General features: G+C 40.9%; 1 protein-coding gene across 2 annotated transcripts in view; it reads right to left on the bottom strand.

Moving 5' to 3' along the window:
* TMEM131 (transmembrane protein 131) overlaps window positions 1-12,303 on the bottom strand; it is a 220,372-nt gene extending 208,069 nt beyond the window's left edge. The window contains exon 1 of one of the 2 annotated variants that reach the window (XM_081833431.1): window positions 11,634-12,303. In XM_081833431.1, the coding sequence (XP_081689557.1) occupies window positions 11,634-11,814 (181 nt within the window). In that variant the 5' untranslated portion in view covers window positions 11,815-12,303. The remainder of the gene's footprint in view (window positions 1-11,633) is intronic. The other variant, XM_081833432.1, reaches the window with a different exon arrangement.
* Between the last annotated feature and the right edge of the window lie 4,055 nt (window positions 12,304-16,358).

Below are 16,358 nucleotides of genomic sequence, written 5' to 3'. Positions count from 1 at the left end.
TGTGTGTGTGTGTGTGTGTGAAAGGAAAATAGAAAATATTAAAAAAGATGTCAACAAGTTCCAAATTTGTCTAATATTTTAATGTAATCCTAATCAAAAAGCAAAGAGAGGGGCGCCTGGATGGCACAGTCAGTTAAGCGACTGCCTTTGGCTCAGGTCATAATCCCAGGGTCCTGGGATCAAGCCCAGCATCAGGCTCCCTGCTCAGTGGGGAGTCCGCTTCTCCCTCTCCCTCAGCCCCTCCCGCTGCTTGTGCTCTCTCTCTGTCAAATAAATAAAATCTTTTTTAAAAAAAGCAAATAAAAAATTTTATATTTTCTTCAAAATGATTTTAGGGTTTGTAGAGAATAAAAACAAGACAGACAAGAAAATGTTTTTGGAAGAACAGCAATTTAGGGGGAAGGAATGACCTGCCAAGCCAGCTAATAAAATGGACAAATGAATACCCAGCTAATAAAATGGACAAATGAATAAAATAAAAATAAGACAAAGATGGAATACTTAAAATAAATTTAAAACAAAAATATACATCAGTTAGGAAAAAAGCAAAATCAAGTAACTCATCCAAGTATGAGAGAGAATTTGCATGAAAAGGAAATATTGTGTATAACTCAGTAACTGGTGTTAAGGCAACTAACCATTTGAGAAAAATAGATTCCCTACCAGATACCAACAGACTGATGAATTAAAGGTTTTCATTTACAAATAGAATCATAGAGAAAAAAATATTGAATATATTTCATGCATAGGGCTTTTTACACATAACAACAAAGGCAGAAACCATAAAGGAAAAGAGTGACAGATTTGGCCAATAAATCTTAAAATAATGATATAAACATAAAATTGAAATGTAGAAAATTGAAATCCTTAATTGTTCACTTAAGTCAAAAAGAAAAATCCAAACCCCAACAGAAAAATTGACAAAAGACAGAATCAAACAATACAAAAGAAATACAAATGGCTAGCAAATGTATAACAGTATTCAGTCTTACTAGTAATTTTTTAAATGTGTCAGACACTGTGTTGAGAGCTTTTTACCCACCACCTCAGTAAATCTTTGCAACAACTCAATGAGAAAGATGCTGTTATTATTCCTACTCTATGGATAACGAAACTTCGACATAAAGTGGTCAGTCATACTTACCAGTCACACAGCCAGAAAGCAGATGGCCAGAGACCAGAGCCACACTGTGAGTCACTATTTCCACTTCCCAATATTACCTCTTAGAGTCCTAGGCAAGGCCATGAGTTCTCTCACTGACTGAGGTAACTCACAAAGCAGTTCTGATATGTTCTTCCTCCTCCAACTCCTTGCCATACACAGAACGGTGGTGTCCGGAATTCTTTCTTCGTGAACACACATTTTGACTTAGGTCCATATGCAGAATACTACCTAGGATCACTCAGAATCTCCCGAGGTTATGAGTCTCAGAATACCAGCTAGAGCTCTTGAGCCCTCCTCTCTGAACCTGAGGTACTTCTTACACCTGACTGTCTCATCACTCAGTGGTACAAAACCGTGGTTAAGAAACAGGAGCAATTTTTAAAAAGTCAATTAAAACAAAGTGACAACTTTTCTTGCCAGATTGGTGAGGACTTAAAAGAAGAGTAACAGCCAATGAGGGAAAGCAGGCACCCTCACAAAATATTGTTGAAATGTGAACTGATAGTTTTTTTCAAAGGCCATGTGGCAAATATCTATTTTTCAAATGGGGAGCAGGGGGAGAAAAAGCAAGAGAAGGAACAGAGACTAGAAAATTGATGACTGATGTTGGTTTTGTTTTTTTTTTTAAGATTTTATTTATCTATTTGAGAGAGAGAGCCAGAGTGTGTGTGAGAGGGAGAGAGAGAAACTGAAGCTGACTCCGCACTGAGCACAGAGCCTGATGCGAGGCTCGATCCCACAACCGCGATATCAGGACCTGAGCCAAAACCAAGAGTCGGACACTTAACCAACTGAGCCACTCAGGTGCCCTGGTTCTTTGTACTTGATAGATTATAGAAACTGTTCTCCATTTACTCATCCATATTTTATAACTTGTTTCATTTTTACAATCAACATGAATTTTTTGTGAAAGTGAAAAAAGTTTTTCCAAAACTGACCTCCAAACTGTACGCATAGGAGGACTTATTATATATTATACTGTCTCATTTTACTGGAGATTAGAATCATGTATTATACTATCACAAGCAAGCACCCCCCCAGGAGTACTGACAGCCACAGAGGAATTGTAACCAAGAATTTATCTGAAGAGTTAAGGAAGAAGGACTGGCACCCCACATAGGGCTAATGTGAGGATTAAATGAGATAAGGTATGCAAAGCAATTAACACAGTGCTTGCACAAAGAAAGTACGTGATAAACATTAGCCATCGTCATTAAGTAATTATAGGCATTACCAATTAGAGGCAATAACTGCAAACATACTATAGTCCCGAAGTGGTGAAAAATCAAACTTGTATAAATACTACCATTTCAGAAATACCTTTTCTTCATTCTGGTTCATCTTTAATTGGTTATGGTTCACTGCTTCTTCTACCAAGACAGGACTGAAGGTGTTCAAACACTTAAAATGCTTGGTCCAGGAAGAACATGACCCAGTCCTTACCCTCCAAAAGCTCATGCTCCTATATGAGCACAAATAAACCCAAATGCGGTTGGGAAGGAACTGACAATATTCAGAAATTTTCTATTTACAAGACTGTCTAAGATCCTATTAAAATTCAGTCTAACTCCAGCCTGCTTCTTTCTTGCATCTTCTTCTCGTCAACATGAGTCTCAAGTAACCTTTTTTCACATCCAGACAGAACCCAAGAGAAGCCCCCGGTATGGTGAGATAAACCTTTAAATATGAAATAATTCCCCTACATGTGAAAGATCTGAAAAGAGAAATTGACTCTTGGTAGTGCTAACCACTACTTCATTCCCTATTTGCAAATCAAGAAGCAATACTTCACATGAAGTCACCAATTCACCAAGCATTTCTTAAAGTGATCCAGTTTGAAAAGCACACTGCCCTCTCTTATGCACTGCTCTACCAAATAACTTTTGGAATGACAAACTTTATTTATAAAGAGCTCTGAGATAAGGCTTAAGTTCTAGACACACCTTTCTACTATAAATAATTCCTTAGAAAATCTTCTGCTTCCAATTTAATCATTCCCCAAAAAAGAATATCCAGGTAGGGCCCTTGCCATACCATGAATACAAACTGCTAATTAATTTCTATCAGTAGAGTTGTCTTGGGCTATTTCTCAAACTTTACTGCTGCGACAGGTTTTTACTATCACATGTTTTGATCCAAATGTAATACTATAACTATATAAAACAGAATTAGTTAAGAAACAAAGTTAGACTGTCATAACATTTTGCAATCGTAACTGATTTAGAAAATAGTCACAAATTTCTTAGAACTTAAGAAGACTTAAAAATATGTTTCAGTTTATAGGTAAGCAATCTAAGGAAATACTTTAAACATGTAGAATATTTTGTTTCAAATACAGAGCATGTTTCTTTTCTCAAACACTACAAGTTCACAACACTTACTCATACAATAATTGAGATAATTTGTTAAAAAATGCAGGTTTGATTTATAGTAGCATAAAAAATAAAATACCTAAGAATAAATATAATAACCAAGAGGAAAAAGGCTTGTACACATTGAAAACTACAAACACTGCTGAAAGAAATTAAAGACAACACAGATAAATGGAATGACATCCCATGTTCAGGAACTGGAAGACAATACTGTTTAGATGTCCAAACTACCCAAAGCAATTTATAGATTCCATGCAATCCCTATCAAAACGACAAGAGCATTTTTTGCATAAACAGAAAATACCATCCTAAAATCCATATGGGATTTCAAGGGACCCCAAACAGCGAAAACAAACTGAGGATTTACACTTCCTGATTTTGAAACATGTAACAAAGCTACAGTAACGGAAAGTGTGGTCCTTGCATAGACAAACAGACCAATGGAATAGAGAGCCCAGAAATAAATTCTCATATATGGTCACATGATCGTCATACAAGGGTTCCAAGACCACTCACTGGGGAAAGGACATCTCTTCAACAAATGGTGCTGGGAAACAGGGTATTCACAAGCAAAAGAATGAATGTGGACACTCATACAAAAATTAACTGTAAACAGATCAAAGAATAAAATGAAAGATCTAAATCTAAAATTCCTAGAGAAAACAGGGGAAAAGCTTCATGACATCGGATTTGACAATGTTTTCTCAGGTAGGACATTAAAAGTGCAGGCAACAAAAGCAAAAACAGACAAATGGGACTATATCAGACTTAAAAACTTCTGTGTATCAAAGGTTACAATCAAAAGAGTAAAAGGGCAACCTATGGAATGGGAGAAAAGTATCTGCAAATCATCCATCTGATGAGGAGTTAATAACCAGTATATATAAAGAACTCCTGCAACTCAACAACAGAAATAACCCAATTTAAAAGTGGTCAAAGGACTTGAGAGCTACTTCTCAAAAAAATAAAAATAAAATATATATATATATGAATGGCCAACAAGCCTATAAAAAGATGCTCAATATCAGTTACAAAAATGCAAATGAAAACCACAATGAGATATAACCTTACATTCATTAGGATAGCCACCATAAACAAACAAACAAAAACAGAAGATAACAAGTAACAGAAGATAACAAGAATGTGGAGAAACTGAACCTTTGTAAACTGTTGGTAGAACTGTAAAATGGTGCAGCTACTATGGAAAATAGTATGGCAGTTGCTTAAAAAATTAAAAATAGGGGACGCCTGGGTGGCTCAGTCGGTTAAGCGGCTGCCTTCGGCCCAGGTCATGATCCCAGGGTCCTGGGATCGAGTCCCACATCAGGCTCCTTGCTCAGCAGGGAACCTGCTTCTCCCTCTCTCTCCCTCTGCTTGTGCTCTCTCTGTCAAATAAAATCTTAAAAAAAAATAAAAATAGGACTACTGGGCGCCTGGGTGGCTCAGTCATTAAGCGTCTGCCTTCGGCTCAGGTCATGATCCCAGGGTCCTGGGATTGAGCCCCGCGTCGGCTCCCTGCTCTGCGGGAAGCCTGCTTATCCCTCTCCCACTCCCCCTGCTTGTGTTCCCTCTCTCGCTATGTCTCTCTCTGTCAAATAAATAGATAAAATCTTAAATAAATAAATAAATAAATAATAGGACTACCATGTGACCCAGTAATCCCACTTGTGGGTATATATCCCAAAAGAATTAAAAGCAGGATCTCAAAGAGACATTTGCACACCCATGTCCATAGCAGAATTATTTACAACAGCCAAGAAGTCAAAGCAATCCAAATGTCCATTGGTGAGTAAATGGATAAATGAAATGGAAAAAAATGGTATATAAATACAGCAAAATATTACTGAGCCTTAAAAAGGAAGGAAATCCTGTCACATGCTACAATATGATGAACCTTCAGGACATTATGCTAAGTGAAATAAGCCAGCCACAAAAAGACCCTGCATGATTCCACTTATATGAGGTATCTAAAATATTCAAATTCATAAAAACGGAAAGTAGAATGATGGGGCTGGAGCAGGGAAGAGAGATGGGGAGTTGTTGTTCAATAGATATGGATAGAGTTTCAATTGTACAATATGAAAAAATTCTGGAGATCTGTTCCACAACAATGTGAATACACTTAATACTACTGAACAGTACTCTTAAGATGGTTAAGATGGTAAATTTTATGTGTTTTTTTATAATTATATAGAAACAAAGCAGGTTTGACACTTGATTGTGACAGACATGTCAAGGATCCTCTTAGACTTTAGGCATTTTTCAGACCGTTGCTCTAAGTGCTCTATGTAACAAAATGAATCAAAGAGTTATGGCTTTCTAAGAATCTTTCTAAGGCAATCACACAGGAATGAAAGAAAAACTGATCTAGTACTATGAATGAAACTAATGACCACCTAACTCAAAAATGCCTTCATAAGAATGAACAAAGTATTAGAAATGAACTTCTTTGGGAGCTCCTGGACCTCTAATGGAAGTCTCAAAGAGATTTCCCCATTGTCAAAAGCTGATGCCACTACCAGCCTTTGGATTATCTCCAGTTCCTTTTAATCAGGGCTAGTTTCTGAGAATATTCCACATGTCTAGGCTAACCTGTCATACCAATCTAGAACTAAGGAATGTTCACAGATTTTAGTCTTAATCTTGACTTGAGAATCTATCAGGTACTTAAATCATTGAGAACAGAGTCAGTAGCTTTCATTACCAAGTATCTGTTCCCTAGGTTATTTATTCATGGGTTTCCTTGGTTTCCTGTTAAGAATGTACATGATCCAGAATGGCCTGTGATCATTTTACTGGTTAACGATATGGATGATATGGATGTTTACAGCTGGTTAAAAAAAAAAAAGTGCACTTCAGTGGAATACTTGATATCCTGCCTCTGCAGGAACTGGCAGTCCTGCTCTTTCTCCAACTGGTATATATCAAAATCTACTACCGAAGTACTCATCTAGGATTATATAGTTGGTTCTAGGAACAGACGGCTTGGGATGAACATGGCTCAACCATCTACCAACTCTGTTACCTTCAGAATACTACTTAATTTCTCTGTGCCTGTTTCATGATCCATACATTGGTGTATAATAGAATCTGAAACCTTAAAATCCAAAAGTTACAGAAGTGTGGTTTACATAAGTGTATATCGCTCAGTTACAGGGAAAAGCAACATGCAAAGAAAAAAGTGGTGTCACCCTTTGTCTTATTATAGCAGAATTCCTAATGACACCAGCAACCAAGGTCCAAGTTTCACCTGTACTCTTGACTCTCAGCCCAGTCTCAGGTATAAGGGGGAAGATAAGGTCATTTTAGGTAAACCTTCATTTAAAACTGAATGCCTGCTATGTGCATACCATAGGTATTTTTGACCAAGGTTCAAAAATTCCAGTCTGGGTGAAGAAATGTCACCCATAAAATTTTAAGTTGCTAAATGTGTCAGAATGAGTAACAAAGACAATGCACACAGAAATGGAGAAAGTCCGGAGGGGAGAGCCCACCGCAATGCCTCCGGGCGGGAGGCTGTGGGAGAGCTGACCAAGATGGGGAACAGACACTGACACCACTTGCTAAGGGGTCAAAAACAAGACCAAGTGGCAGTGAGAATAATCACAGCATTAATAAAAACTGGGAAACCAGGATGGTGTGAGATAATTCTGACCTGGACATGCGCAGTGCATGTGGGTGGCTGCACACACGTGTGAAGAAAGACATCCCATGGGCGACTAGAAAGCAGTGACTGACGACTAAGGCAGGATGATAACCAAGAAGTACAAAGTCATGGAAATGAAAGGAGAAAAGTTCCAGGAAGCAGCTATCAACAGTCTCTGATGCTGCTTAAAACAGATAGTGAGGAAAAATTCAGCCCCAGAAAAAAAGGCCTCTCCATCTGCCAAGGCCGGTCAGAAAGCTCAAGCCACGTTTAGATGAAAAAGAGTTTCTAAAATATCAAGCACTCAGCAATGATTTAATTTTTCCCCAAGAGTAGTTTGGCTTATTACTACTCCGGATGATAACAAATTAGATGATTTTACATCTACTCTCAAAGCTGATCTTTTTTGGCAAGAGTCTATGAGGACCCATTGAAAGGATTATAAAGAGAAGGAAAATAGTCATTAACAAGAGAAAGAGAGGACACACTTTTTCCAACTACAGGATTCCAAAGCTTCTGGCAGTAGCAAACAGCTTTTAGTAAAAGTAAGCCAACAAAAGTTCATTAGTGAAGCAGTTTTAACAAAGTAACGTTCTACTTACTAGGCTCAAATTAAAGAGTAGCCATTCTACTACCATACAAAAGATTAAAACAACTCACTCTTAAGAAAATCACTTCTAAAAATATTTTTACATTATAAAGTAATAATTTGATTAGAAAAAAATACCACTCCTAATCAATTCTACCATCCTAAAACAAATCCCCTAATTACATTTTAATTTCTTTTCTTGTGGCCTTTATTACTAAGTATTTTGTTCATATGCTTTGTAGATAAAACATTTTTGGACCCTCCTCCTGTGTCTGTCACAAATACAAACTTAAAAACAAAAATTTCTACACAAAACTCAAGTATCCTGGGTGGCTCAGATGGTTAAGCATCTGCCTTCGGCTCAGGTCATGATCCCAAGGTCCTGGGATTGACCCCCACATTGGCGGAGCCTGCTTCTCCCTCTCCCTCTGCCTGCCAGTCCCCCTGCTTGTACTCTCTGTCAAATAAAAAACAAAAAAATCTTAAAAGAAAAAAAGTACCCAGCAAACAAGTTTAAAACCCCTAATAAAGAATACCAAACTTTGCCTTGCCATTAATAGCCAATTAATAATACATGTGACACTGAAATTTGTCACAGACTAAAACAACCATATTCCTGAAAATCTATCCAAGTTTATATCTACTAGATACATAAAACGTAGCTTTTTATTTATAATAAATTAAAAGACAACCATTCCTTCCAAAACCCACTTGACAGTGAAACTTTATTACCGGATATAAGATGCTCTTTTCAAAAGCTCCTATCTGCTGGCCACAATGGGCAAATTAATAAATCAAAATACTACTGGGGCGCCTGGGTGGCTCAGTCGGTTAGACATCCGACTCTTGGTTTTGGCTCAGGTCTTGATCTCAGGGTCGTGTAATCAAGTCCCGCACTGGGTTCGGTGCTCAGCGTGGAGTCTGCTTGCCCCTCTCCTTCTGCTCCTCTCTCTCTCTCTCAAATAAATAAATAAAAATATTTTTTAAAAAATCAAAATACTACTAAAAGTTATGTGTTTAACATACATACACATATTTTCATACATATTTTTATATTTTTACTACACATATCTATTTTCACTATTCTCAATATCTAGATCTTAGCTTCAAGAAAAATTTTGACACCAATCCAGAATAAGTGAGTTATCTGTAGTAATCATAGTAACTTCTTCCTCTCCCAACTCTTTCAAAATCCTTACAAACTGTAGAGCACAGCCAAAATATTCTGAAAGGTCCCTTTTCTCTGAAATAATTATACACCCCCACTGATCAGTAAAATTGGATGTTAAGATACAGGAATGTTAAAACATCCAGGATGTTAAGACAAGGAATGGCTCATGCTTCTGACTTAAGGAAATTAACATCTAGTCCAAACATGAAAAACTGCATTAGATAATGCACTTTGCTATTTCTGCTGTTTTTCTTCAAGAGACAATGAGTTTTATTTTGTTGTGAAGATTTTCTAGTGAAATTCTGCTGCAACTGACGAAAAATATACAAAATACAAAACACCCAGAGAACCATCATTAATATTGCAGGAAAATCTTAACTTTGAAAAATCACTAGTTTATACTACTAGCATAAACACAAAAAGTCCTCAGGGTATAAATTGACAAACTGAACTCAGCTACCTTCAGAAATCTGCCCAGCTTCCTGAAAAAACTCAACAGCACTTTTTTAGGGCAAATGCTGTATTTGTGACCTATCAGATGCCAAACTCATGGTATCACCATCATGTAAAAATCAATCTCATTTCTTCTACTAACTCAAACAACAATACTATAGTTTGATCAGCAAGAAGGCTGAAAGCACAGGCCATTTTTGGAGCAACCTTCACAGAATACTTGATTAGAACCAGATTGCATCTATGATGGGCAGAGGCTTATGTTCTATAATAGTATAATTACCATCAATATCTTGACTAGCTGGTTTGTACATTCAAACTGTTCGTACAGACACAACAACATGGGCCACAAAAGCTGTTTGATTCTGCCAGGACCACTGACTGAATCAACCACATCTTTTCATACTTTACACCCTGGCAAGAAATTCTCCTCATCTGAGCCTTACACTTAGGGGTATTAGAGATATTCACTCAAACTTATAAACTAAACAAACAGGAAATTAGCAAATATAATTTAGGCTGACATTTCTCAAACAAGGGATTTGTTAACTATACACAGAAAATTAGCATATATATGGCTGTGGGGGGAAAAGCAGCAGAAGGATAATATAAACTTAATGTTTTATGAGACTCAATCATTATTTTATTTCCCCGTGCTAATGGCCCATGAAGACAGTCATTCACTCAACATATGTTAAGTCCTTACTGTGTGCCTGGCACTGTATAAGGTAAGCAAAAGAACAGAGAAGCAAGGACACAATACCTGCCAAGGACTACTTGGAACAAAAGGAGACATGCCCATTAAATTATTGTACTGTTTTAGCTTTATTGGACACCAACTACATGCCAGACCGTACTGGACACACAATAGTAACAATCATCTAACTGCAGATCTGTAACCAATCAATGAACTATGACAGTAACAGGCCTGACTAGTCCTAAAGCAGCAATATTTTATTCTGGAAATAATCTTGCCTCTGTCAATTAATTCTTTCAATAGATAGCAATTCTCTTAATAATTTCCACCTATGTTAACCCAGACTAAGGTTGCTTACAGAGTTAAATGAGAGAATGGAATGTTTTGAACAGTAGAGAGAAACACATTAGTACTTTAACATTAATTTGGTTTGCATTTAGTTATTGCCTTCAATAACGATAACAAGTGACTTAAATCATAAAGCAGAACACCAACTGGAAAGTTACTGTGGCAAAACATTATTTTCTTGTAGTGGCAGTTGAGTGGAAAGTGGAAGCTAAACTAACAAGTTCTGCTTAGCTTTTTAAAAACCATTCACTTTTGGTGATTTCTTTGTGAAAACTCTGTGACCACTCATTTCCCTAGGGTCAAAAAAAGGTAGTGCCGACACAACTACAGATTTGGTCCTCTAGGTTACAAAATAATTTTTAACCCTGTAGAAGTACCAGTTTTACATTAGTATCATTCGATACTAATGGGTTTTTTTTAAAAAATAGGGGTCAGTTCTCAACTAAATTACAATAAAGGTTTGCAAACTAGAAACGATATTTGTTTTTAAACTCTGCCACATTAAAGATGACACCCAATCTTAAAATAAATTAAAAATGTAAACAGACTTCTAATAACTTACTAGAGAACTAAACAGAATTGTATTATATATACCGAACTGCTAGCTAAACAACCAATACTGCAAAGCGATAAAGGAGAGGGAAGCTGAAGAAAACAAGATTCCTCTTCAAGAAATGTTTGAACAAATTCAAAGTAAAATTTTGTAAGCTATGTTTTGAACCCTTTCCACCAGTCTTGCTATTTTTACTACGACATTTTCTATGTGCACGCCGTTATCAAAACCACAACCAAAGGGGGGAAAGTGTCCTAAAATTTGAGTATTAACAGCAATCAAGTCTAAAAATATGCCCCTCCTACACAATGGGCCAAGTGGCAAGAAGATACGAGAACTCAGGAAGTTTTGAAAAGGCAGTGACAGCAGTCAAGAGGAAAGACAAGGGGAAGGAATCACGGAGAACAAGAACAACTCCGTGCAGCCAACGCCGCGAGCTGGCATTGGAACTGCAAGTTCCCGGCTCGGGACGGGACTCGACCGAGCAACTTCGCGCCGGACGGAGCTGCGCGCTCGGCCGCCCTCCGAGCCCCGAGCCGCAGCCCTTCCTCCCCGCTCGCAGCCCCGCGGCCGCCTCCGGGAGGGCGCGCTGACAGCCGCGGGGCCGGGCCTGGGAGCTGCCGGCCGGCTGACACCCACCTTCCTTCTCCGCCCGCGCCGCGGCCACTACGAGGGTCATCACCAGGTGCAGCGCTCCCAGTAGGCCGGCGGCCGCGCTCCGCGGGCCCCCGCCGCGGCTGGCCGCGGGCTCCACACCGGCCCCTGCGGACGTGGAGGCGGCGGCGGCTCCTGCTGCTCCTCCTCCAGCCCACTTCCCCATCCCTGCCGGCCGGGGGCCGCCGCGCTCGAAGTCCGGCGCGGCCCTTCTCGGCGAGGCGGCGGCAGCGGCGGCGCGGGAGCCGTGGTCCAGGTTTTGGCCGCGGCGCCGGGTGCGAGAGCGGTTCCGGGCCCAGGGCTCGGGCTCCGGGCGTGGGTCCGGGTCCGTGCGTGCGTGTGAGCAAGAGTGTCAGTCACGGCCTCGGCCTCGGCATCGCCTACGAAGAGTCGAAGCGGAGAGGCCACGGGTCAAACACGGCGGGCGGCCATACTGGAAACGGGCACGGGCCGCGGGCTCTGGGCGCTGGCCTGCGAGGGGCGGGGCGCGGCCCTGGGCACCGCCCCGCCGTACCGTCACCTAGAGGGCCAGCAGGTCAGTCTGTCTGCCCCGGAGTCCGTGGGTCCGAATTTCTTGTCCCGGTCTCGGAGGGCCACGCCTTCACGGCCGGACAGGACACAGGCAGTACAACCCCAACCTGTCACCGCTGCCCCGCGGAGGAGGAGGAGGAGGATGGAGGCAGGCCCGGGCCCAGCCGCCAGGACTTATGATGGCGGTTCACGCTTCGCAGAGGCAGTGACGGCAATCACGTGGAGACAAGGAGGCCTTGCCGCGCAGCCGCCTTGGGGTGTGGGCGGGGCCGGGGGAACTGCGGGGCACTGGGGGAGGTTCGCCCGCTGCTCCAAGGCGGGAACTAACCCCTTGCATCTCTGGTACTGCAATGCGAGAGCCTTCCAGAGGACTGGGTGCGCCTCCGGACCTCGAGGCCCAGCGCGGAAAATCCATTCCAGTGACTCCTCGTCTCACCTCCACCTTTCGGGCCGCCTGAGAATACTCCTGGCCTGGTTCAGTTCCTGGCGCTTCCTTGAGGACAGGGACCCACTCCATTCATCGTTATATCCTCAAGACACACTTCCCAGAAGCGCTTGATGGAATCATCTTGCTCTTGGAATTGTGCCTGCTTTGCTGCGGGAAAATCCTTTGCTGTGTGTATATAAAGCAGCAGTAACCCTGGACGGGGAGGGCAGATCGTTCTTTAGAAAGTGCCCAGTGGCCGTGCTGGCTTTGTCCGTCTTGGAAATTCTTAAGACGTTTTGTACAGCTAGTTCCCGCAAGGCCCAAATCAAACGCCTTCTTTTTTTTTTTTTTTTTTTTTTTAATTTTATTTATTTATTCATGAGAGACAGAGAGAGAGAGAGGCAGAGGGAGAAGCAGGCTCCCAAGGAGCAGGGAGCCCGATGCGGGACTCGATCCCAGGACCCTGAGATCATGACCTGAGCCGAAGGCAGACGCTTAACCATCTGAGCCACCCAGGCGCCCCAAACGCCTTCTTTAGTATCCTTCAGGAAGCCTTCTCATGCCTCTTTCCAAGGAAAATAAGACTTCAGAAAGGCTTACGAAAGAAACTCAAAGTGCTACCCTATGCAGTAGTCTTCTTTGTCAAGCAAGCACTTAAGTTTTTTATTTATAAATTAGTATATTTTTAATAACCTTACCCTAATGATTGTGAAAAGCAATTTTCTTTTCCTGAATATTAGTGTTAAAATTGAATAATCAGATTTTGTTCTCGATGTAATGTAGGAATAATTATCTCTAAGTTGGATTTTCTGTATTTGTGTATGTAAGGAAAGAGATTTCTAGAAGGCTTTTAACTCACTAAAGAAATCAAGCCCAAGGAAAAGTAACTGAGTGCCTTAGCTGGGGCAAAGAGTACTTTCCAATGTGCAGCACAAAGAGTTGGCAACCCTCCCCCCATTACCAGGTTCAGGGCAGACAAGTCTCTCTGACTATGAAATGCTCAGGTTCTCTTACACAGGAATCAACTACATCCCCTGATTAGCCTGAGGCTCAAGAGCCACATGGGAAATAACTTGCATATGTCTATAATTGGAGCTTAGACATATACAGACATGTTTGATCAGAGGCCAATTTCCCATGAAGCTAGTGAAGCTTAAGTTTTAGGGCTCCTCTCCTGCATAAGTTCCTTCCAAGGCCTTCCACCTAACTGTGTATTTATAAAGCTTTAATCTTGTTCTTAATGGGCACCCCCCAATAGTTGTAGAAGCTTTTAGAGCCCACTGTATCTGAACCTTCCCTGTACCTAATGGACATTGGGAGCCAGAGGGGTGATAATGGAAGTTTGTTTCCCAGAAAGGAAAAGGAGACTGCTGCGAGAATAATAATAAAAGAAGAAGGACTTACTAGACAGCTTGGTAAACTGTGTTGAGCACCCGGGGTTGAGCCACCATCACTCCATTATCCCCTTTCCCCCAACACTTGTGTTCCTCGGGAAGGAGAGAACTAGGAGTTAAAACAGAAGAAACGATCACCAAGGACCCTTCTGAAGTTCTTGATTAGCTCCAGACCTCCCTTCTCCCCTTTGAGGAATTAGAGAGACCTGGGCATTTGGCAGGTGGAGGCAGGCTCTTCAGCTGGGAAATTAGGGAAAACCTGCTAAACCAGCAGTTCTCAAAGTGCTAGACCAGCAGTGTCTGCATCACCTGGGAGCTTGAGATCCAGCAATCCGTTTTAACAAGCCACCTGAGTGATTCTAGTACATGCTCAAGTTTGAAAACTGTTGACGTAAGCCAGGAACTATAGGTTGTTGGGACTTCTCATCTTCTACTTGCTTTGCTCTCTAGCCAGATTAATAAACTACTATTAGAAGCAGAGTTAAAAGGAACTCAGATGAATTTGGGCTTAAATCCCAGCCCTGCCTTTATTAGCTATATGATGATAGGGAAATTGCTCAACTTTTCTGGCCTCACTTTCCTTTTATGTAAAATGATACCTAATAAATTTGGGAAGATGAAGCAAGATGTTTGTAAATGTATAGGCTATGTCTGGCACATAGTAGGAGATTGTCAGAGGTAGCTATTAAGTACTTATTTTTTCAAAACACCATATTAGGCACAGTGACAGTTTCAAAGATCATTGATTGATTTATACTCCCACTTCACTCACAAAATATTTGAAGAGGCTTACAAGAATACTTGCATTTAATAAAAATACATTTGAATTAAAATTTGGGACGAAGAGGAGAAAACACTGTTGGAAGTCCCATGGCTCTACCTCCCTGGCTCCCTAGTTGACTGCATGTGGTCTCCTGGTGTGGGACGCTATGCTTTTTCAAGTCCCAACTTCAAGTCACTAGCCAGACCTTGCTGTGTCTATTGCTGATCCCACCCCAGCATCTCATAGATGTCTGAAACTCACATGAACTCCTAATCACCCCCAGCTTGCTTTATCCACAGCTTTTCCTATCTCCAGAGCAACTCCGACTATCCAGTTGCATAGGCCATAAACCTAAGAGTTATTCTTTACTCGTCTCTGTGTATATCCAGAATCTAGCCATTTCTCACCACCTTCATGGCACACTCTGGTATGAGTCGCATCATCTTCTGCCAGGAATTCTGCAAGAACTTCTTAACAGTTTCCCCTGTTTCCAGCTACTTTTACAGTGAAAAGTTTTCACTCACAGCACCTGCCTAATGGAATGCTGTGTTATACTTCAACGGGTTCAAGCCAACTGAAGCTGATAAAGGACTGTGAACTTCAAGTGACCCCTAGACCAGACCCTTATTAGACCTGACTGAAGACTTGTTCCTGTCCAGTGAACAAAGGGCCTTGTTTTATCCAATGCTATTCTTTCCTACCCAGAGTCCTGGTTTTCCATCCTTAATGAGCATAACCACCTCAAACCCCTTTCCCTCTCTCTAACACTTAAAAAACCCTGGCTTTTCCCACTTCATGAATTATTTACTCAGTGAATTTTTTCACTGGTGTATTTCCTTGCTTGACAAGTATATAGACTCAGCTTTGATTTTTCTTTCTTTTAGTTCTGGTGCTCTTTGCTTGATATTTTGACATAAATTTGCACACTTATTGTCAACACAGCAGCCAGAATGACCCATTTAAAACATAAGGCATCTCATCCCTCCTGCAGTGGCTCTCATCTCAGGGTAAAAGCCAAATCTCTTATGATGATGACCCACATGGCTGTAAGTGATCTGGCTCCCTGTGATCCTTGACTTCCAGGCTTAGTCTGTTTCAGCTCAATCACCACCGTTTTGTTCCTCAAACATACCACGGACGCTTCTGCTCCAGGGTCTATGCCCTAGCTCTTCCTTCTGTCTGAAATGCTTTCTTCTCCACTTCTCTGCTTGGCTCACCCTCTCACTTCTTTTCAGGCTTGACTCAGTTAAGCATACTCTGATAACCATTCTCCGTGAAGCATACTCTGATAACCATTGTTAATACTGCAGTTCAGTATGCCCACTCCCAAGTCCAATCCTCCTTACTCTTTGCTCATTTTCTCTTTTTCCCATAAAACTTATTACTTTCCCTAATACTATATATTTATTCATTATGTATCGCCATTACCTTTCACCCCCATCTGTTTTGTTCACTCGTGTATCCCAAGCTTCGAGAATGTACTAAGCACTTACTAACGCTTATAGAGTGAATGAATGAATGAGTGGATGGAAGGATGAATTAATTAATGAATAGAACCAAAAGATAAAGAGCAGTAAGACATACTCCTTCCACTC

This window comes from Leptonychotes weddellii, chromosome 10 (assembly GCF_054177405.1).
Source record: "Leptonychotes weddellii isolate Sample4059 chromosome 10, ASM5417740v2, whole genome shotgun sequence".
NCBI lineage: Eukaryota > Metazoa > Chordata > Mammalia > Carnivora > Phocidae > Leptonychotes > Leptonychotes weddellii.
The sequence above is the reverse complement of the archived record's forward strand: the minus strand, read 5'-3'. Positions and strand labels throughout refer to the sequence as shown.